At 35.9% G+C, this 23,326-nt stretch overlaps 3 protein-coding genes across 3 annotated transcripts; 2 read left to right on the forward strand and 1 right to left on the reverse strand.

The window, feature by feature from the left end:
* The first annotated feature begins 1,845 nt into the window (after nt 1-1,845).
* Nucleotides 1,846-9,829, forward strand: zgc:77752 (uncharacterized protein LOC393862 homolog). Its single transcript, XM_048169265.1, has 12 exons — nt 1,846-2,731; nt 2,978-3,280; nt 3,436-3,516; nt 3,667-3,785; nt 4,426-4,563; nt 4,646-5,211; nt 7,335-7,601; nt 7,730-7,846; nt 8,855-8,956; nt 9,132-9,212; nt 9,449-9,559; nt 9,671-9,829. Exons 2-12 carry the CDS (start codon nt 3,102-3,104, stop codon nt 9,788-9,790), a joined length of 1,881 nt encoding a protein of 626 aa, XP_048025222.1. The 5' UTR covers nt 1,846-2,731; nt 2,978-3,101; the 3' UTR covers nt 9,791-9,829.
* Nucleotides 9,830-10,461: 632 nt separating this feature from the next.
* odf3b (outer dense fiber of sperm tails 3B) lies at nt 10,462-13,998 on the forward strand. Its single transcript, XM_048169266.1, has 7 exons — nt 10,462-10,802; nt 11,971-12,087; nt 12,465-12,668; nt 12,766-12,867; nt 12,949-13,070; nt 13,140-13,280; nt 13,865-13,998. Exons 2-7 carry the CDS (start codon nt 11,976-11,978, stop codon nt 13,955-13,957), a joined length of 774 nt encoding a protein of 257 aa, XP_048025223.1. The 5' UTR covers nt 10,462-10,802; nt 11,971-11,975; the 3' UTR covers nt 13,958-13,998.
* Nucleotides 13,999-17,124: 3,126 nt separating this feature from the next.
* trim35-30 (tripartite motif containing 35-30) lies at nt 17,125-20,817 on the reverse strand. Its single transcript, XM_048168989.1, has 6 exons — nt 20,139-20,817; nt 19,394-19,489; nt 19,076-19,306; nt 18,050-18,072; nt 17,858-17,976; nt 17,125-17,771 (listed from the first exon to the last, which is right to left on the reverse strand). The coding sequence occupies exons 1-6, from the start codon at nt 20,541-20,543 to the stop codon at nt 17,230-17,232; spliced, it is 1,416 nt and encodes a 471-aa protein (XP_048024946.1). The 5' UTR covers nt 20,544-20,817; the 3' UTR covers nt 17,125-17,229.
* Between the last annotated feature and the right edge of the window lie 2,509 nt (nt 20,818-23,326).

Consider the following 23,326-nt stretch of genomic DNA (forward strand, 5'->3'; position numbering starts at 1 on the left):
GGTCTATTTTGTGTTTGTGTGTGTGTGCGTAATTCGCAACCATAGAGGCTACTTGCCGGTGTTCCGAATCGGATTCCGTGTTCCGGAACTTCCTTAGACCACGCACAGAAAGCATCCTGTCAGTAGCGGATTCAGTTATTTTTTGTGGCTTTAAATATTAATTTTGTAATATCAAGAACATTCCTCTCTTTAAGTTCTCATTCATCCATGTTTCATTAATAACTTAAACAGTCCCATCCACTGAAAGCTGCACCCCAGTGCGCAGATTATTAAACTGACATAAATTCGATACATTTGAATTCTACAAACAATTCTATATTTTAAAGCAATATGGAAGAGAACTGTTAGATTATGAGGAAAATTGGGCTTTAAGAGCTCAACGGCTCTAGCCGAGCTGTGATCTAGGCAAAACACTATTGGCTATTTTAAAAATGTATCCCGCCCTGTCTTCCTGTTTCATTGGGAATTATGTTAACACAGTGAATAAAGCTGCGTTCCAAGGCACTTCAGTGGGCCTTTAAATATTAATTTTGTAATACCATGTTTCTTTATTAATAGCTCCAACAGTCCCATCAACTGAAAGCTGCACGGATTATTAAACGGACATAAATATGATACATAGGTCATAAAAGGTCTCCGGCAAAAGAGAAACTACCTGCTGAAAATGTTTCGAAATGTCTCTTGGCATAACAGAGCACCAGTTTCAATAAAAGGATACCCTTACGAAAAAGAAGTATACTTCAAGTTCATTTTATCAAGTATACTTAAGTAATGTTCAAGTATATTTAAGTATACTTTATGTAGTAAGTATACTAGTATCAATGTACTAGTAGTACACTTGTAAGTGTACTATTTTAATACCGCTTGGGACTAAATTGGCCCAACTGAAGTAAACATTTAAGTGTACTATAAGTGTAACAGTAGTAAACTTTAAGTACACAACTAGTTCACAGCTACGTTTCTCATTTGTACTGCATCTGTACTACAAGTGAACCTATAAGTATACTAGTAGTTTACTATTTTAATACTAGTAGTACATTTTTAGTATATGAAAGTACACTTTGAAATATACTCTCAGTAAACTAGTTGCAAGTATACTTCTAAGTTTTCTTTAAGTGAACATATCACACTTGTTTACTTTTTATATATTATTTTTGCACTTTAGGTATACTATGTTCCTATTTAGGTATTATTTTTTTATACTTGAAATATACCTTTAACTGTACTTTAACTCTCTCCATTTTAAAAACATTAAAAGCATTTTTGTCAAAGACTATGTCCGGATGGGATTCAGAACGATGTTCAAACACAGGTGGAGTAGATCGAGTCCATAAACACCCCCAAAGCTTCATAGTTCTCATTCAGTAACGTTAGGCAGTTTTGATTTAGGCCTATATGCTGTTTAATGTTTGACAATCGCTTTATTTTACATTTGCGTGAATAATCTTCTATCGCTTCTTTCAGCTTCTTCTCCTGCATTTTGATCCGGAGATTCTGTACTCTTTCAGAAGATGCATAACAGCGCCCCCTACTGTATATAGCCTGAAAATTCAGTCAATGGCGAGGAAAGAGTGAAGTAGATTTGAAGTAAATTCCTATGTACACTACCAGTGGACTAGCCTACACAAAAATTCAGATAGGCCTACTTAGAATTAGGAATATATCTGTTTTCTTTATAAATCAATATTTTCAAACGATGTACTTTTAAACTATACTTTTAAGTATATTTTGATCAAAAGATTGAGTACAAGTATAGGCCAAATATACTTAGAATTTTCTGTCAGTATAAGTCAACTTAAGTGCAATTTTAAGTATATTTCTGAGAAGTAGGCCTATATAAAAAGTAGACTGAAAGTATACTTTCTTATTTTTTAGTTTAAAAGTAATAGCACACTTGAATGAACTTCTTTTTCGTAAGGTATGTAAATTTTTCCTGCTGTTCTAAAAATCTTTCTTTTTGCCATTACCTTAAACAAGCTTGAATCTGAGTGCAGGAGCTCTAAGTTGATTGCTGCTGTGACACTCGAGAACAGCACTAAACACGCACTTTGGTCGGTACAACTTTAAATATATTTATTATTCTAAACTTTTCATCAACTTAAGTAGGCTGTAGGCTACAACAAAGTTGCTATTTCTGCAGAAAGCTGAAAGCTGATCTCCAGTGATGTGTCTAATTGTTTAATCGATCATTTGACTGCTGGTAAAGGGAGAGAGACCTGGGGAGCCAGGTGTGTCTTGCTGCTCTAAGTTTATATTTCGGAAGAAAGATAGGCCTACGCGTCATCATGTGTTTGGCTGCATATGGAAGATTTTAAGAATCAGAGCATTCTTTCTTTCCCAATTAAATTCATAATGGCCCAGCAGGCCCACAACCTTGACTAACTTAATTTAGACAAAAGAAAAGTTTGTTTTCATAATTTCCTTAAGTAAAATGCACATGAGAAAAAATTATATTTTAAAATGATTTCTAATTGTTTAGTATGTTTTGGTATGTACAGACTGCTGGACCCAGAACACATTAGCTATATAATTAGACTTAATTTGAATCGTGAATGTCTATCCACTAATGTGTTTATGACACTTAATAAGGATTACAAGCCAATCGCTGGCTCAGCTGTGAGGCATGTACATGTATGCAGTATAGCCTTGTTACATTCTCTCTACATGTTTGTCATGCTATCTACATGTAAACCTTTCACATTTAACACTTTCTTTGGATGGAGCCACATGGGTAAGTCATTTTTTTGACTGTCAAGATTATCAATAAAGAAATGCTCAGAGCTGGAGATAAGTCATCAGGCTTAAAATGTAGGTCAGCTAACATGGCTGCGGCGCAGTGATTATTGTGCATTAGCTTGGCTGCTCTTGTGTTAATTTAATTAATTTCTTGTCTTGTTAGTGTGTAGTAGGAGGAACTTTACAGTTCTGTCACTGACTGCAAGTGTGCATGTTTTTTTGTCTGTATTCCCGTCTATAGTATTCCTCAGCTGATTTCCCAAAGCACAGCACACCCACATAATGGCCTGCTACATTTTAAGCCATTAGCGCATATAGAGGCAGTCATTTGCTGTTAGTCTCTCTCCTTTCCTCTCCTGTCCTCCATGACTCCGCAAGTTCCAGTGCCCAGACCATCATATTCTCAGGCCAGGGAGAGCCTGGTGAAGGCTGTTCCTCCTAAAATCATCTGTCTTCTGGCCTGTGGGGGGAGAGACTGCCGCTATGAAGGTCCAGCATGCTGGAGCAAGAGCCAGCAGGCCATTAAAGGAGTCTTTAGCAGCTGGTGAGGCCAACGGCGTATATATATATATATATATATATATGATCAAGAACGGTCACACCGCATCCTAATCAAAAATTTCCTGCTTTCTTTGCTTTATAGAATATCCTTACATGCACATATTCATTGCATGTGTTTATTTATCACTTTGTATTTAGGGTGACCGATGACATTATTGCAATGGCACGACCTTCTACAAATCTCATCAAGAGATACAGCATCATAGAGCAGTTCAAACAGTGAGTATTACTTAATACAGTCCTAATTAAGATGTTTAATATTTACTTGCACTCTGCAGGGGGATGTTTCTCGTTAATAAGTGGCAGTGTGTGTGTGTGTGTGTGTGTGTGTGTGTGTGTTTGTGTGTGTGCTTGTGTACATGCTTACAGGTTGAACATTAAATCCATCATTAATATGCAGCTCCCAGGGGAACATGCTCACTGCGGCCCTCCTCTGGAGCCTGACAGCGGGTTCACATATTCACCTCAGATCTTTATGGACAGCCAAAGTGAGCCAAAGACATGCAAAAATCTGTCAAGAACATGATTAGTTCATATTACACCCCAAAAAAAAAAAATAAAATAAATATAATAATATAATAATAAAAAGAAAGAAAGAAATATTTTAAAATATGATATAAAATGAATATGTTTTGCATTGTGCCATGTCTAATTCGTATTATCATAATATATAAAAAATATCTATAATTTAAATTATAAATTAAAAACATAAAATTATAATGATCATAGTTTATAATTAAAAATATATACAAATTATAAAATTATATTTAAAAAAAAAAATAATTTCTCAAGAAACATTTCTTATTAACAATTTTGAAAGCAGTTGTGCTGATTAATGTTTTTGTGGAAACCATGATCATTTTTTTCAGGATTCTTTGATTAATAGAGTTTAAAAGAACAGTTTTTTTTTTTTTTTTTTTTAACATTATAATTGTCTTTACTGTCACTTTCAATTGATTTAATGCATTCTTACTAAATAAAAGTATTAATTTCCAGTATGTATTGGTCCTAAATTATTATTTTTTTCTTTTAATAGTGGAGTGAAATATGACCTGAATAATCCTTGTGAGATTCACCCAATAAATTATCTGATGAATTATGGAATTATATTCTTTTTTTGTCTGACAGTTTTCTTCTATAATTTTGGGATGTCTGATTTTGGAGTGTCATCTCTGGAGGGGATGGTGGATGCTGTGAAGGTTTTGGCCTTCTCTGTGCAGGAAGGGAAGGTGGCTGTTCACTGCCATGCTGGATTAGGCAGGACAGGCAAGTTGCAACTTCTATATCATTACTTTCAATGCAAATTTAGTGACATTCTGTTCTCTTTAATATCCATCCTGCTTTACAGGTGTTCTTATCGCATGCTATCTAGTCTACACCTGTCGGATCAGCGCTAGTGAAGCTGTCCACTACGTTCGGATCAAAAGGCCTCGTTCAATCCAGACTCGATCACAGATCAATCTGGTGTTTGATTTCGCCCGGCTGGTGGGCTCTCAGCTGGCCCAATTCCCATGTCTGAACATGCGCCACGGTTCCACCTTCAGTCTTCGGCAGTACCTCCTGCGTCAGGCCCTTCTGCTGCACGGGGAAGAGGCCCGAACACTTAAACACACACCCAAGATCCTGCACGTACTCTGCAGCATGCTTATCACTATAACCCAGGGAGCTGCTAGTCCTCTAGAGGTCCAGAGAGAACTGGAGAAGAGGGTGAACATTTTGGCTCTAAAGAAAGCAGTGAAGGAGACACTTTTGAAGAGGAACCTTCCTGCTTTGAAGGAAAGGCGAGGCTCGAGCAGAACGTTCTCCTGCGAGTCGTGGGACGAGCCATTCGGATTCTTGGAGAGGAAAAGAGACGTCCTACTAAACAAGCGAAGCTACAGCGAATCAGATCTCAGCAAGATTACCATCATTGAGGTGAGAGCCAATTCGTTTTAAGCAAGATTTGTTATATTTTGGAATTTCAGAAAATAAAAATAAACATATTCTGAACCATAAATAAAGTGGAATTATTTAGATGCATCAATTCAGAACATGCGTCAAGAACATGGCTGGTTCATATTACACCCTAAAAATAAAAAATAAAACAGGAGGAGTCCAATCAAATGGATGTGACTATTGTGGAGGCCGATCACATGGAGGCTGAACACATTAGGAGGCCGATCACATGGATGTGACTATTGTGAGTCAAAGTCATAGCGCCACCAACTGGCAGCAGAAAGTGTCACTTTGAAAATGCTTTAAAATCACCCTCTTATTTTTACCTGATTCCCAGACAGCAACATAGTGTGGCCCAGATCCGGCCCACATCTGGTAAATGTGGACCAGATGTGGGCCGGATCTGGGCCGACACTATGTTGCTGTCTGGGTTGCTTCAATCTTTATTAAAATAATGTCAAGACACCGCAGATGTACACCTGTTAAAGGATTCTTGATATCTTAAATACTGTTGTCATGGCAAATGCGTCAAACTTTGATATTCTTTTCAGGTGTTTTTTAGACTCTTAGCATGCTTCAAATTGCATGTAACTCAACATACACATTATAGTTGTCAGCCAGAAGACAGAAAAAGCCTTAGAAATGGGCATGGAGGAGGGGCTCTATATCACCACCTTTTGAATAAAGTTGGGGCTTAGTGTTACCTACAGTGGGGATTAAAGGGATAAGTAATGACAGTAATGAGGGATTAAAGTAATGACAAAAAGGGAAACAGGAAGAGTCTCATATCTTCTATACAATACATTATACACCATTTATTTCTATATAAAATAGGCTAATACAAATATTAGAAATAATCACACACACACACACACACACACATACATACATATATATATATATATATATATATATATATATATATATATATATATATATATATATATATATATATATATATTTATTATGTGTAACTTAAAATAGGCAGATTAGTGCTATCTGGTTGAAAGAAATCAAATTTAATATATAGCACAACCATGGCAGCATAGGCCTGTTTTTAAACAATAACTCGTATTGCTGAAAATATAATGTTGAGACTGATAACAAAATTGTTCAGACATCATCCTTTTATCAGGTATTGCATTTGGATATATATTTAGCCATGATCAAAAACAACTTTGTCACAATTTAGATTTTATTTTTTTGTTTAAAATGTAAAATTTTCTAAAAATTTTTTAACTGACAGGTTATCAGTTTACAACTGATCCTTAGCTCTTACTCTGCCTCTGTGTGTTTGTGTGAGTCTATTTTACATTCTTGATGGTTTAGAGTTTAACCCTTTTATGGCTGTGTAGCTATTGCTGTGTAGTTTTGCCTGTGTGTGTGTGTGTGTGAGAGAGAGAGAGAGAGAGATAGAGGGAGATAGTCTATTTTACACTCTTGCAGGTTTAGAGTTTCAGTATTAAAATGATTTTGACATAGTCTTTTTACATTTACCTGCTTTAATTTGCCCATAAGCTACCGGGGTGGCGGTGACGCCAGGGCTTGGGCCTGTCATTGATGCTTGCAGCTATATTTATTTTACTTTTTGCTATTTAAAATAACAGTTTTAATATAGTTTCAAATGTCATTTATTCCTGTGATTACGCCAATCTTCAGTGTCACATGATCATTGTTAAATCATTATAATATGCTGATTGGTGCTGAATTTTCAATTACTATTGGTGGTCACTTACTAATAATAGTTCTTATCAAAGTTGAAAAAGTGTATTTGTGGAAACGGTGATACATTGTTTCAGGATTCTTTGATGAATAAAAAGTTCAAAAGAACAGCATTAATTTAAAATTGTATAAGTTTCAGAAAAATACTAAGCAGCACAATTGTTTTAAACATTAATGATAATAAATGTTTCCTGAGAAGCAAATCAGCATATTAGAATGATTTCTGAGGGATCATGTGACACTGAAGACTGGAGTAATGATGCTGAAAATTCATCTTTGCCATCACAGGGATAAATTACATTTTTAAATGTATAATATTTAAATACAATACATAATTTATGAAAATGACATGACATTTGAAATTTTGTTGTCTCTGCAAGGATTTCATGTTCTCACACTACTCTCCTCAATCTGGTGGATACCATAAAATGAACAATGAAGAAATCAGTCCATCAAAAGATGAGAGAAATCTAACAGAATCCCAAACAATTCCTCATACCTTGATGACAGACCAGTGCAATGGAACAACAGCAAAACACAGCCCCATTCCGCCATCAGAACCTCAGTCATATGAGACTGCGAACAAGAAGACAAAATGTACAACCAAGAAACCTCAAGCTTACCTAAAGTACAGCTCAAACATCGAGGTCAGTGTGGAACTAATTAAAATGTCTGCATTTTTTCCCCTGCATCTTAGATTACTGCCTGAATGGTTTTGAGAACTTTTGTATTACTTTCAATATGTGCAAATGTTGTGGATGTTTTTTTTTTTAAGTTACGACGAGAGGATCATACATCAGATCAGTCGTCATTACCGAGAGCCGTCGCTAAGGCAATGGCACAACAACGCCCACCATTAGACACTGTATTGAAAAGAGCAGCGGTTTTGCAGGTATAACATTTTGATTCACTTTATTGGTCATATGACTGCATCCATTTCACATCCATTTTTTCCCTTCAAAATCATGGTATTTATAAACTGTGGAGTCGTGAACGCGGATTGACAACAGACCCGGAAGAGAATACAATGCTGAATAAAGTTGTAGTTTTTGTTATTTTTTGACCAAAATGTATTTTCGATGCTTCAACGAATTCTAACTGACCCTCTGATGTCACATGGACTACTTTGATGATGTTTTTATTACCTTTCTGGACATGGACAGTATACCGTACATACATTTTCAATGGAGGGACAGAAAGCTCTCAGACTAAATCTAAAATATCTTAAACTGTGTTCTGAAGATGAACGGAGGTCTTACGGGTTTGGAACGACATGAGGGCGAGTCATTAATGACATAATTTTCATTTTTGGGTGAACTAACCCTTTAACATCTTAAATGTCTCACTACACGAATCATGCGCTTCTCGCGTGAACATTCTTATACCCGAGCAACCGAATTTATTAGATCAGCGCACTAAGCTATGTTGCAAGTTTGTTTTCTGTTCAATTGACGGATGCTTTGCCAATGCAATGACGCAAAACACCGCGTTAGTGATCTTATGTTCATTATAAAACTGGCGGGACAGATTAGACTAAGGCAGGTCACCACTGTAATAATATAGTTTGCATATTTGATATAGACAAAGTATAGACAAATATATTGAAAAGTATTCAAGTTGTACTGCAGTTGTAAATAATAAAGCAAATTTCTTACTTTCAAAGTAACCAAAATATATTCATAATTTCTATATAATCCCCCCAGACAGCACCATAGTGTGGCCCAGATCTGGTACTTGTGGATTACACGCGGACCAGATGTGGGCTGGATCTGGGCCGACACTCTGTTGCTGTCAGGGCCCCCAGGTTTAGCCAAGTAACAGAGCTATTTTCAAACAGCAACTACAGTAGGTGAATATGGTGTTAATGTAAGAGATTTTAACCTGTTTTAATTTTCTGCAGGATAAGCTCAACTTGAGTGAATATGGCTGGGTTACATTAGTCATGGAAACAGATCCAGATGTTCTGAGCACACTGTTATGGACCTGGCTGGACAAACTAAAGGTCAGAGGTCACAGTATGGTAGTTCTGGCATAATTTCAGTAATAAAAATGACAAATAACATGTTAGTGTCTGCCAAAAACTATAGATATGCCTATATATATACTATATACCTTTAGAAAGTTTTTTCTCATTGTATCAAATGCAATAGTTTTGCTGTTGTGCTTTATTATAACAGGACCCTGTTCTCAATAAAGATGACATAGAGAGGCTGACCTCAACCTGGCCTGCACAAAACCCCCTTATCACACTTCACAAGGTGAAAGTCTGGTCTGGCCTCCCTCTTCTGACAGATCACACCACACAGTTTGATGTTGAATTGTATTATGTGTGATTTGTTTATACATGTAGTAAATATACATTTTGTAAGCATAAAAACATAGAAATTAACCAGTTGTGTAGCTCTGTTCCACTTTTCTGTGTGTTCGTCATACATATAATACATATATGTCATCTTATACAGCTTTATGTGGTTATAATTCTGTGCTGTTTTAGTCTCAGCGGCACACCATCTGCTGTTTGCTAGACTGTGTGGGTCATGTGGTGGTTCGATGTCCTCAGTTTGAACATGCTATACTACAGAGACTCATTCGAGCTTTAACAAGAGTAAGTTTGCGTGTACATGTGCTAATTTTTACAAATACAGATAGTAAACAAATAACAGAGGTAATTGGAGACGGATCATACAAACTTGTGCATGCTTTTGTTTTATAACAGCGCCCTCCAGAGGAAATAGAGAGAAACAGCATCTTGTTGCGCGTCCTCAGATCTACAATGAGAGAGATGTACCTGCACAACAACCACCATCCAAATACTGCAACACCATCAAAGTGCTAGGAACAGTGGTTAAACTAATAAAATATTCATATAAAGAAACATTGTTTCATTAACTGTATGACTGAACAAGTTATTTGATATGTATTTCAGTGTGTATCACAAAAATATACTGTTTTTGCATTAGTTAGCAAAATATCAAGCCAAGTTGCATCTGCAGAATTAACTTTTCTAGCCTTTTTAAAAAAAAAAAAAAAAAATCTTTTAAAAATGTATATTGTAATGTAATTTAAAACTTGTGAACTGTTTAGCCTTAAAGTGTGCCCATGTTTTGTTCCTGTTTATTCATTCATTTGTAGGCTTACACCTCAGTTGGTTTGATATTTTGTTATCTAATGTAATGATATTCACACACATTTTTAAGTGTGACTTAATTGTTCAAATAATTGTATAGTCACTGCAGCAAACTTTTTAGTGCGTATAGGCTGGTTGTAACTTTGAAAGTGTTTTATAAGTGTTGTATAGTCTAGTGTAATCTGGTCTAAAGACAGTGTGTGTGTGTGTATTAAACTTTGAAATATCTCTAAGGAGAGCACTTGTTGAATTTGGTTATACCTTAATTTGTTTAATAATTAATAACACTGCACGGGTTACAGTGGATTGGCATGCAGAGCAGCTACTCGTGAACTTCTCACCATTGGAATGTCACTCAAACGGACATCAAAGAATCACCAAGGCGACGGCGTCATAGAGATGCAAAAGAAAACAATTATAAAGCATCAAAAACAGTCGCTGCTGTTGCGAATTTGATCAGAGCTCTTCGGTGGTTTTATTTTAACTTTAGATGCCAATAATTTAACTGTTAGTTGTTATTTTTTAGCACATATTGTAAGTCAGCATCGCAATTTGACCGTTCTAAGTGTAACTTTTTGTCGTTTGACATCTAAAGGTCACCATCAAACACAATCTAGCGATAATATTGCAGGAACGTGGTTTTAAACGAATATTAAATCACCTGGAGATCGAAAGTCGATTAAACTCACGTACTTTTTAGGCCTAATATCCTTCACTTAAGGTAAGTTGCTGTATATTTTTATGCGACCAGTTTTGTTGTAGACTTAACACGCTATGGTTACCTGTTACAGAACTCTATGATGACATGTTTTGGCTATATAATCAAATTAAATTAGAAATGCAAATTAAGTGCTTGCAGCTGCCTACACTAAAAAAGTGTCATGGTACTGTGTTAAAGGATTAGTTCACTTTCAAATAAAATTTTCCTGATAATTTACTCACCCCCATGTCATCCAAGATGTTCATGTCCTTCTTTCTTCAGTCGAAAAGAAATTAAGGTTTTTGATGAAAACATTCCAGGATTTTTCTCCATATAGTGGACTTCAATGGACTCCAAACGGCTGAAGGTCAAAATTACAGTTTCAGTGCAGCTTCAAAGGGCTTTAAACAATACCAGACGAGGAATAAGGGTCTTATCTAGAGAAACGATCTGTCATTTTTAAAAAAAATGCAACTGTATATGCTTTATATAAACAAATGATCACCTTGCATGTGCTTCCGCTTTCCGTATTCTTCAAAATGCTTATGCTGTATGTCTTACACCTTCCCTATTCTACTTACAGAAAAAATGTAACTGGCGCCGCGTTCGTTCTGTAAGTAGAATAGGGAAGGTGTAAGACATACAGCGTAAGCTTTTTGAAGAATACGAAAGTGCAGTTTTGGCAGAACCACTTGGAAGGCGATCATTTGTTTATATAAAGCATATACATTTACTTTTTTTTTTTTTTGAAAATGACAGATTGTTTCTCTAGATAAGACCCTTATTCCTCATCTGGTATCGTTTAAAGCCCTTTGAAGCTGCATTGAAACTGTAAGTTTGACCTTCAACCGTTTGGGCTCCATTGAAGTCCACTATAAGGAGAAAAATCCTGGAATGTTTTCATCAAAAACCTTAATTTCTTTTCGACTGAAGAAAGAAGGACATGAACATCTTGGATGACATGGGGGTGAGTAAATTATCAGGAAAATTTAATTTGAAAGTGAACTACTCCTTTAATATTACCTGTCATCAGCACTTTTTTTTTGCATGAGTAACTTTGTGAAGTTGAAGGCTTCTTTGTCTTTGCATCATAAAATGCAAATATTCATGTTTTATTGTTTCATTTAACACTTGTAAAGTTTTTTTCTTAAGTAATTTTTGTAATTCATTAAAAAAATTTTTTTAACAGAGGTCATGTCACTTGTGGATGTATGGGTGGGGTCTTGGAGGCCCCACAGACCAAGGGGCCCCATCGCTGCGATGTATAACAGTCCAGGGCCAACATATGCTCTCCCAGGGGCAACTGGTACACACACACCCACACGTTTCACTATTACTGAGGACATCTCATAGACTTCCATTGTTTTTATATCAGGTTAATGATATTTTCACCTAACACAAACTCTACTTCTTAAAATGAACCATCATAGAAACTTAGATTTAAATATAAAGATGATTAGGTTGATAACTAGTGAGGACATTTTACGTGATATTATTAAGCCACACACACACAATTTACAATAAATACAGAGCAAATCAGGAGCTAATGGGGTGAAAGGTTGGAACGATTTTCTGAACCCACAACAATTTCTAAATGTTATTTTTAAAAAAGGATAAAGGATCCAGAATGCCTAGCTATTGTAAATCCAAATGATTTTGCGGGGTTTTCCGTACCCTTTATAGGAATGAACAACCATGACCCGCGGATGCAGAAAGGCCCAGCGTTTAGCTTCGGCACGCGCCATCGTCATTTAGAGGCCAACTTTTCCCCAGGGCCCGGATACCTCGTTCCCTCCAACATCACCAGGGTGGGTCGGGACGGAACCCCTGCGTATTCTGTCTACGGCCGACGGAAGGACATTCAGCCCTTTCAGACCCCTGGCCCAGGTATTTTACACAACATAAACACACAGGCTTTGTAGCTGTGTGGAACAAGGACGAACATACACAGTAAAGTTAAGCTGGCTATTGATTACTTTTACAGGCAGTTACTCCCCTGAAAATGCAACAAAGAAAACCTATTACTCGCCCCCTGCGTTCTCCCTCTCTGCGAGAACTAAATTGTTCCGCAATGACCAAACACCAGGTAGATTCCCACAGATCTACACAGCAAAACAGGTATGTTTCCCATATGTTAGCAGACGTCCATGCATTATCTTGTCTCCAGGTCCAGCTGCGTACATGCTTCCCCCAGTATTAGGGCCAAGAGTCGTGAATAAAACAGCCGCTCCAAATGTCTCCTTCAGCGGTCGTAGTCCTATTGGCAGCTTCCATGAAGATTTACGGAAGGTGCGGACACATTACAGTATTTACCTCTTAGTATGTACTTTGCAAAGATGTTAACAATCCTTGTCTTAGACTCCAGGCCCAGGGACCTACCAAGTGGTGGATTCATGTGTGTACAAACACAAGGCTCCTCAGTACAGCATAACCGGTCGCAACATGATGCCTGGGGACACTACCAAGAAACCAGGACCTGGAGCCCACCATCCAGAAAGGGTCTGTAGCCTACTTATACACTACTGTTTTTTTATTCAGGCTTTTATTCAGCAAGGATGCATTAAATTGATCAAAGAAGTGAAAGTAAAGACATTTATGATGTTACAAATGATTTCTGTTTCCAATAAATGCTATTCTATTGAACCTTCTATTCATCAAAGAATCTTGCATCATGGTTTTGTACATTGAAAATAGTCATAAATGTTTCTTGAGCAGCAAATCCGCATATATTATTGAAGCATTTCTGAAGGATCACAGTAATAACTTAAATTGTAATATATTAATATATAAAAAACTTAATATATAAAATATATTCAGATATTACTGTTTATAATATATCACAATATATATACACAATATATACTGTATATCACAATATTGCTGTTTGTAACTGTATTTTTGATCAAACAAATTCAGCCTTGGTGATCATAAGAAACCTTAAAAATGTCACAGACCCCAAACTTTTGAATGGTAATGTAGTGTATATATATTCAGTTTCTAGTTTAGAATTGCTCTCTACTAAAACTACTGTTAAAATAACAAGAATTAGTATACTAAAACTGTTTCTTTGTCTCTCTCAACAGGTTACTTTCACAGGAATCAAAGCTCCCAGCTTCTCCTTTGGAATTCGTCATTCCGAGTACATTGCTCCCATAATTGTGGATGGTGGTGATTAAACAGGTCCTTTCTGTTCTAATAAATTCTGTCCAACAAGCTACAGTCTGTCATAGCAGGTCTTAATATCGCTAATATATAACTTGAGTTTCAGTAAAAAAAAAGAAAAAATGGCTTCAAGATGCAATAATTGTGCTGCTCCGTTCCAAAACCAAGTGAACTAAGTCTACGCAGACTAGCATTTTAACACATCACGCATCAGGTATATATATATATATGTGTATATATATATATATATATATATATATATATATATATATATATATATATATAGACACTACCATTCAAAGGTTTGGGTCGGTGACATTTTTAAGGTTTCTTATGCTCACCAAGGCTGAATTAGTTTGATAAAAAATACAGTAAAACAATAATATTATGAAATATTATTACAGTTTAACTGTTTTCTGTTGTGATTTTAAAATGTAATTTATTCCTGAGATGGCAGAGCGGAATTTTCAGCATCATAATTCCAGTCTTCACTGTCTCATGATCGTTCAGAAAAAATTCTATTATGCTGATTTGCTGCACAGGGAACATTTCTAATTATGCCTGTTCATATGATTGCCTGTTAACAGAGTATATGAGGCAGGATTCATTTCAGATACTGTCTGTGTGTAGGTAGCAAACAGCAATGCAGCTCACTAGGTTTTGGAACAGAGCTAAAATGGCACTGATGATTACTGTGTAAATCAAGAAAGAAAGTAAACTTTGAATCAAGATACTTTGTTGTTGTTGTCACTTTATTATTGTCACTTGGCACAGGTACTATATTTACATTAATGGTGCAGTAGTTCATTGTTACACTTCCTTTTTTTAATCTTTTCATAAAACATTTTTTTCTGCTTCATGACAGAATTTCATTTAGTGAGCTTTATTTACAAAATAAAATTCTCTGAAAAACTTATGCAATCTTAAAGGTGCACTATGTAACTTTTCCACCACCAGTCCTTCTTCTAAAATGAGTTTTTTTCTTACCCTTATTCACTATGGTGAGCCCGTTATAAGTGTTTATATTTTAGGCTGAGCAGGATGCCTTTAATGCAAAATTGTATACATTTGCGTCACTTGTCCATGTGTGTCTCATCATATCCGTAAATAGAGAAAAGTTGCTCCTGCTACTTTGACGCATGTGGGAGTGGCAGACGTTTTTTTTTTTTTTTTTTTTTTTTTTTTTTTGGCATATGTCAGTTATGCTTTTTTTTTTTTTTACATTTTCAATGTTCTTTAGCATGTAATGTTGCAGTTTGAGAATGAAAAAGATCAGTAACAAAGCACAAAGTCACTGCAAAAGGAGTTATTCTCTATATCAGAAAACAATGTACATACAATCAAACGCCTTGACTATATACATTGTATAGTTTTCTTCTGGTAACATACATGTCACAATATTCCTCATGTACAATTCCCACCCAAGGCATATGCAAAAAAGAAAAAAGGGGCAAGGCTGGGTTGAGTTGTTTTAGTAGTGTGTTGTTGCCATGTCCAAGAGATGCTTGCTGCATTCAGAATACTAGTATACCATTCGTACTACTTTTACCATACCTTTATTTCGCAGAAATAATAAGAGTATGCCAGTATGTAGTTCTGAGTCCTATGCTAGTATTCGGAACCGCATACTAGCATATTATGGGGTGTAACATTTCCAAAACATGCTTGAAGCGATTGACCAATCATAACACACTGGTCCATCTGACAAATCAGAACACATTGCGCTTTTCGGAAGGAGGGTCTTTCTTCATAGAGACAGGAACTGAACAGAACGTTATACTGACAGACTGGGAAGAGAGGTGCTGTAAAATATGTGAAAAGTAATGTGTTTTTTGAAACATGAAAACCTATTCCAGTAGACCCCAAAAACAAAATTTGTAAAAAAAAAAAACAAAAAAAACCTTAATATTAAATCTGCTTGTAAGCATGCTTTACTCCAAAAAACAACAATGAATCTGGTTAAAATAATTTTTTGTAGGTTGATTGAATATTGCAGTCATGTCAGAAATATTTAATTGCAGTACTGTAAAGCCCAAAGTATCGTTCACTTTTTACGCGTACGCGAGGGTCAGCAAACAGTGCGCGTGAGGCGAATTTCGTCAAAAGAAGAGCACGCGCGTACTGTACACGCACCACCGGATTTTTTCAACCGCATGTACTTGTACGCCCAGGTCGCACATGCGCAATTAATTTTCTGGCAGTAATTAGTTTATCCACAAGGTGGCAGCCGTGCCCTGGGGCATCGATTCAAACTACCGTGACAATGGAGGCCTACATAGACGAGAGATTGTGCAAAGAGGTTAGAAAGAACCCTCATTTGTACAACTCTAGCATGAAAAAATAAAAAGATGTTTTTATGGGGTGTAACTTGTGGCAAGAGATTGCTTAAAACTGCGCATGCATCGAATGCCTGTGTATATGTACGAGTCAAATGAAGTATACTTTCCAAGGCTGTGTGTTCAACTGTGCGCTTACACTAGTGTACGTGTAAAAGAAAAAAGAAGTATACCCAGGGCTTAATTCTTATACTACTCTCTCCTTAGGATTAATTCATAACTGATATCTACGGAAGAGGATTAGGGCCAAGCAATAATAAAAAATAAAACCATCTCAAGATTAACGTTGTTAAATTTCGAGAAAAAACTCGTTAAATTTCGAGAAAAAAGTTGAGATAAAATGTTGAGAATAAAGTCATTAAATTACGAGAAAAAAGTCATTAAATTAAGATAACAAATTCGTTAAATTATGAGAAAAATGTCGTTAAATTTCGAGAAAAAAGTCGAGATAAAATGTTGAGAATAAAGTCATTAAATTACGAGAAAAAAGTCGTTAAATTATGAGAACAAATTCGTAATTTAATTAAATTATGAGAAAAAAGTCGTTAAATTATGTAATTTAACGAATTTGTTCTCGTAATTTAACGACTTTTTTTCTCATAATTTAATGACTTTATTCTCAGCATTTTATCTCGACTTTTTTCTCGAAATTTAACGACATTTTTCTCATAATTTAACGAATTTGTTCTCTTAATTTAATGACTTTTTTCTCGTAATTTAATGACTTTATTCTCAACATTTTATTTAGACTTTTTTCTCGAAATTTAACGAGTTTTTTTCTCGTAATTTAACGAGTTTATTCTCAACATTTTATCTTGACTTTTTTCTCGAAATTCAACGAGTTTTTTCTCGAAATTTAACAACTTTAATCTCGAGATGGTTTTATTTTGGCCCTAATCCTCTTCCGTAGGATATCACTGCTAACCTATCAACTTCACCAGAATAAAAGTTTAAATGTGTGTTTCCACAGTTGTCTTTACTGGTAAAATCCTCAACGGATGTTGCATACAGTGATTATAAAAGTAAGGGAATACTCTCTCAGTGAACGTGTGTTTAAACACATGCAGACCAATATTACGGCCTGAGTCTGTGAAAATGATTTTGCCCTTGTCCCAGTCCAGCTGCACCCTGATCCTGTGGATTCTCTGGCTCACCCGTAGAATGGACAGCATCTCTGGAGAATAGCCCTTCCCGTATTTACCATTACAGAAGCCCACATACCACAAGCCTGTCTTGGAGGGGGTCTGTCTGCGTTTGTATGCCGACTCTGTGATCACTCCCACGGCCCAGGCTGTGCTGGTGCCCACCTCGATGTCCCAGCAGTGAGTCCCTGACTCAAAGCCCTCCGAACCAAGAATGCTTGTGTAGCCGTCAAATCTCTCCGGGTTTGCTGGAAGCTGTTGGAAGTGCTCATCAGTGTAAGTTATACTGGTCAGATCATCCGACACGACCAGATAAGGATGGGCGGTGTTGGGGTCAAGGGTTACTGGGGCTGGAGGGATAGAGATAAAGATGTTTACCAAATTTTAAGACACAATAATAGAACAGATGAGAAGATTTTTACTGCTCAGTACTCACTGTATCGAACGTTGGCTTGTAGTTTTTTTGACACTTCAAAGGTTATGTTACCCACATGTTTTGCAACATCGATGAGCATTCCTGAAGGGCTGATCTGATCCCGCAGTGTACACTTTGTTCTGAAGCAACATTTAGGAGTCAGTACTAAGGTGGGCTGAGAATCATAAAAGTTAAGAAAAGACATTTTCTTACCTTTCAATTGTAGTCTTGTAGTTCTAGAAATAAAGAAATGTAGATAGAAACAGAAAGATTAATCTATATTATGCGATCAGAAAATGTACACTACCATTCAAAAGTTTGGGAGTGGTCAGGGTTTTTTTTTTATGTCTTTGAAGGAAGGCTGCACTTATTTGATCAAAAATACAGTAAAAACAGTAATACTGTGAAATAGTATTACAATTTAATAATACTTTAAAATGTAATTTATTCCAGTGATGTCAAAGCTGAATTTTCAGCATCATTACTCCAGTCTTCAGTGTCACATGATCCTTCAGAAATCATTCTAATATGCTGATTTGCTGCTTAAGAAACATTTCTATTATTCTGTCATTTCAACTTAAAGGGTTAGTTCACCCCAAAATGAAAATTCTGTCATTAATTACTCACCCTTCCTGTCGTTCCAAACCCATAAGACCTTCATTCATCTTCAGAACACAAATTAAGATATTTTTGATGAAATCCGTGAGCTTTCTGGCCTCTGATAGACTGCAACATTATTAAAATAGTCCATGTGACTACAGTGGTTCAACCTTAATGTTATGAAGCGATGAGAAAAACAAAAATAACGACTTTATTTGACAATTTCTTCTCTTCCATATCAGTCTCCTGTCTTCATTGTCACATGATCCTTCAGAAATCATTCTAATATGCTGATTTCCTGCTCAGGAATCATTTCTAATTATGCCTGTTCATATGATTGCTTGTTAACAGAGTAAACATTAAGGTTGAACCACTGGAGTCACATGGACTATTTTAATGATGTCTTTACTACCTTTCTGGGCCTTGAAAGTGGTAATAACTTTGCAGTCTATTGGAGGCCAGAAAGCTCATGGATTTCATCAAAAATATCTTAATTTGTGTTCTGAAGATGAACAAAGGTCTTACGGGTTTGGAACGACATGAGGGTGAGTACTTAATAACTAACCCTTTAATATCATGAAAAAAATCTTTTGATATAAAAGCATCAGAGAACAAGTCAAACCAAGTGCTCATCCTTACCACAAGAAACGTGAAGTCATTCCTTCTTAGTTGTTCCTCAATGGACTCAATAATATGTGAGAGAGATAACATCCCTGATCTAATCTCCTCAATCTTCTTTTTAATGATCTCACTCTTCTGCTCTTCTTCCCTCCTCAGTGCCTTCATGCTGGCTGCCTCTTCATTTTGTAGAAACTGGTGAAGCTTTTCAAACGCCTCCTTAATTTGGGTCTCGGTGTGCTGACTCTGCCTCTAAGCAGAAAATATCAGCAAAATCAGACTGAAACATCCATACAGTAGTTGAACTATATAATGTTGGAATTTCCTCCTGATACTCACCTTAATGTACTCCGCTGTTTCATCCCAGGACTGTTTAAATTGTTCACAGACTCTAAGTTTCTCCAGAAAGGTCTTTAGTTTAAGCCGGAGCTCTTGCTAGTAAATGTTAGAAAGAAAAGTGAGACTGGGACAAGTTGTCTCTTTTGTTTCTCAGTGAAAATATCTCAGAATATCATATCACTGACACACACACACACACACACACACACACACACACACACACACACACACACACACACACACACACACACACACACACACACACACACACACACACACACACACACACACACACACACACACACACACACACATATATATATATATATATATATATATATATATATATATATGTTTCATTGTTGTGCTCATTTCAGCCTATGATGCTCAGATGTTTAAGTGTCATTCTTTGTTATCTGATACATGATTTTCCCAGTATTGGTACAAACAGGTTGTTTGTTAAAAACCTGCATATGGATCAAGCCTATCTAGCTTATAATTTGACTTTATCAGCAAAGTTCCCACGAAACTTTGTTTTTGTAGTCTGAGAATGTGTGTCATATAAGGGCCATTAGTGTGCTAAGACCTGTTTGACAAGACAGCTTTCATATTTCACCACTTTCCAGTCCTTTAAATCTGACACCAACAATCAGTGAAATCTGACCACAAGCTGGACATTTTGACCAAGCATTTGACTATTGTTCTAAAAACTGTTTCCATACAATCTAACACATTGAGCTCTTACCCTGAGGTCCTGTGATGCCTCTGTTGTTGAACGGATGTGGTGGTTCTTACGTGATTTAGTTTTTCTGCATTTTCCACAAACTAGTTCTTGATCTTCAGCGCAGAAGAAAGTTAGAGGTTCTCCATGAAGACTACAGAACCCCACCGTCTCTACGGGAAGGTCTTGAGCTGTTTCTTCTCTCATCGGATCACACATGTTTCTCAGCACGATGTTTATGGGTGGATCAGGGTTGGAAGACACAGTTCTGCAGATGGGACACTCTTGAGTTCCTCGCCGATTCCAGAAGGTTTTCACACAGCCGTTACAGATGCTGTGAGAGCAGGCTAAGAGAACTGGATCCCTGAAGATGTCACAGCAGATAGGGCAGTAGAGATCCTCCTCTGTAATAGACAGTCTACAGGCCATTTTACCAATATATTAAATGTTTCCTAGTTGTCTTTCTCTTACTCTCTTTGAGTGTGGTCCAGCTGTCAAGAAGCACAAGAATGTCTCTCAGCTCTGTTTATATCCCAGACACATGCAAATTAGGGTGGAGCTTATAAGAGCAAAGACAGCGTTTCCACAGAACCTTATAGTGTTCTTTTTTTTTTTTTACTGTACATTTTTTACAGCAACATCCTAATAATTAATTTCAATAATTAATTAGACTTTAGAAACTTTATTCTCAATAAGCGCCTGTGTCAACATAATAAAAATATATGATAGAGTGACATACAAAATAATAAAAAAATGTTTTATATTTTATTTATACATATTTATATTTATATTTATATATGTAGTTACATAATTAGTACAGCAAATGTGAATTTCTGCAAGTTAGTAAATCAGTACAATGGTAAGTTGGATACAAAACTATCAAAAACCATGTTAATAGGTGTATATTTGAAGGTCAGTTCCTGTCTTCGCTACATATCTTTATTTTATAGAATGTATATACTATTACATACTATTATATTTATTTATTAATATTTTGAGTTAACTGAAAAATGAAAATATAATAAAAAGCTTTCATCTAATATTTATATTTGGCTTTATTTCAGCTTTTTAATTTTAGTTTTAATTAACAATAAGTAAGCAAGTAACAACAATGGGTTGTATATATATATATATATATATGGTATACAGTGTTAGTAACTAATTGATAAATGCTAATTGCGGTTAAAGTTGGTTTTTGCATTGATGCATGTTTATAGACTTTTGGGAACCATCTTTCATTCTTACACTGAGATCTGGATCAATCCTGTTGTTTAACCTTTTCATTTTGATCTAGTGCACTCACTGACCTCTGTGGGAAAGTAGAAAAGACTTTTCTATGAGATGTTCATCAAGCAGATCTATATATAACATTTTTTTTCTGTTCAGCGTATTCCCATGTCAAGAATGTGACCAAAACAACATTCTGTAACGTGTTGCTTACTCAAACTCAAAAAACGTAAGATGATTCTGTTTGATATTACTGACAGGTAATTTGTCAAAGACAAAGAAGATATTCCAGGTATTGTTTCCTGGAAAGTGTAAATATAGGTCAAAGTTTACACCTTCAGAAATTAATACATTTTTTTATAATTATAAAATTGTTTAAAATTATCATCACATCTAAATAATAACATTAGATGAAGACGATATTGCTTCATCTAATGCAGTGGTTCAACTTTTTAGAGGGGCGTATGCCCTGAGGCATTTAACATTCTTCTGTGTCCCTCTCTTCCACTAAACTGCAGTCACACCTTTTCTATTAAGGAACAATAATTGCCCCCTTATTTTCAGGTTTTTTGTTTACCTTTACCTTTACCTTAAAAGAGGCTTTTTTTAAAATCCCTATTAAATGTATGTATCATGTTTTGCAGATTCTCAAAATTCCATTAAATTATGAATATAATAAATAAAGCAATAAATTAAATATATCGGTATATTTAATCAAATGAAATCAGTATTCACAATAGCCATCTGCACTGCAGTGGCACAAGCTGCATCTAGATGTATTTACACACTGTTGTAATGCTGCTCAAAGGTGGCATGGATGCAATTACAATGGCATAAATAATGTTATGAGATAATGTTTTAAATAAAAATGTTCAAAAGAGAAATATGAAACTATGTTAAAAATGAAGTGATAGCCTACTTTTAAAGGGATAGTTCACCCAAAAATGAAAATTTGATGTTTATCTGCTTACCCCCAGGGCATCCAAGATGTACGTGACTTTGTTTCTTCAGTAGAACACAAATGATGATTTTTAACTACAACTGTCAGCCGTATAATGGGTGTCAATGGTAACACAATTTATAAGGGTCAAATAAACACGACAGACAACGAAGTATAAGCACGAGACATCACTGCCGTTGTCAGAGCGCGATCAGACCTCACTAAGCGAATGCTGAACGCAGTTGGACATAGTGGTGTATTAGAGGTAAAAAATGATGTAAATACTGTTTGGTTTCTCGCACAAATCGATCGTTTCGTGTCTTAGGACATCAATGTGCCGTCACGAGCCGCAGGGTTTAATTTGGATTTGTCTATGCATATTTTTGACTCTTATAAATTGTGTTACCATTGACACCCATTATACGGCTGACAGACGGCAGCGGTTGTAGTTAAAAATCATCATTTGTGTTCTACTGAAGAAACAAATTCACCTACATCTTGGATGCCCTGGGGGCAAGCAGATAAACATCAAATTTTAATTTTTGGGTGAACTATCCCTTTAAATATTAAATTAAAAACGCCAGTAGGTGGCAGCAAGTCCCTCTTATTGAATGAGCTATTGAGTCATTTATTCATTCAGTATAGGTGTATTTGAATGGGTCATTGAATCATTGACTCTCCCGATTCGTTCAACGACTTTAACTAAACACTGCTGTGTTGCTTGGAGATGCACAACAGTTCTGTTGTGATGCACACAAATGTACTACATCACTTAATATGACCTTTTTGTTTGTTGAACTGTTGTACAAAATCAATGCCACATTTGCAATTGTGTGGATATTCGGGAAAAGTGTGTTCTTGCTCATATATTATATTGTCAATATTAAAAACAAGAAGAACTCACAAAAGTTATGTTTTTGTAAATTTGTATCGAAACGAGTTTGAGTCTTAAATCTATCTTTATGCAGTCTGTGTCTATTTGTTCTTCATAGTAAGTGCTAACAAACGTACATTGTCGAGGACAGGTGTGGTGTACTCTGCACGC

The sequence above is a fragment of the Megalobrama amblycephala genome, linkage group LG19, assembly GCF_018812025.1.
Source record: "Megalobrama amblycephala isolate DHTTF-2021 linkage group LG19, ASM1881202v1, whole genome shotgun sequence".
Taxonomy (NCBI): Eukaryota; Metazoa; Chordata; class Actinopteri; order Cypriniformes; family Xenocyprididae; genus Megalobrama; species Megalobrama amblycephala.

Bases quoted from the DNA above. Each gene is read 5' to 3' on its own strand.
- trim35-30 (XM_048168989.1), bottom strand. From the start codon at position 20,543: ATGGCCTGTAGACTGTCTATTACAGAGGAGGATCTCTACTGCCCTATC. The intron at 19,307-19,393 runs GTGAGTATCAGG...TTTTCTGCTTAG, and splicing joins AAACAGCGGAGTACATTAAG to AGGCAGAGTCAGCACACCGA. The intron at 17,977-18,049 runs GTAAGAAAATGT...ATGTTGCTTCAG, and splicing joins TACAAGACTACAATTGAAAG to AACAAAGTGTACACTGCGGG.
- zgc:77752 (XM_048169265.1), top strand. From the start codon at position 3,102: ATGACTCCGCAAGTTCCAGTGCCCAGACCATCATATTCTCAGGCCAGG. The intron at 4,564-4,645 runs GCAAGTTGCAAC...CCTGCTTTACAG, and splicing joins TGCTGGATTAGGCAGGACAG to GTGTTCTTATCGCATGCTAT. The intron at 9,213-9,448 runs GTGAAAGTCTGG...GTGCTGTTTTAG, and splicing joins CCCTTATCACACTTCACAAG to TCTCAGCGGCACACCATCTG.
- odf3b (XM_048169266.1), top strand. From the start codon at position 11,976: ATGTCACTTGTGGATGTATGGGTGGGGTCTTGGAGGCCCCACAGACCA. The intron at 12,669-12,765 runs GTATTTTACACA...TTACTTTTACAG, and splicing joins CTTTCAGACCCCTGGCCCAG to GCAGTTACTCCCCTGAAAAT. The intron at 13,281-13,864 runs GTCTGTAGCCTA...CTCTCTCAACAG, and splicing joins GAGCCCACCATCCAGAAAGG to GTTACTTTCACAGGAATCAA.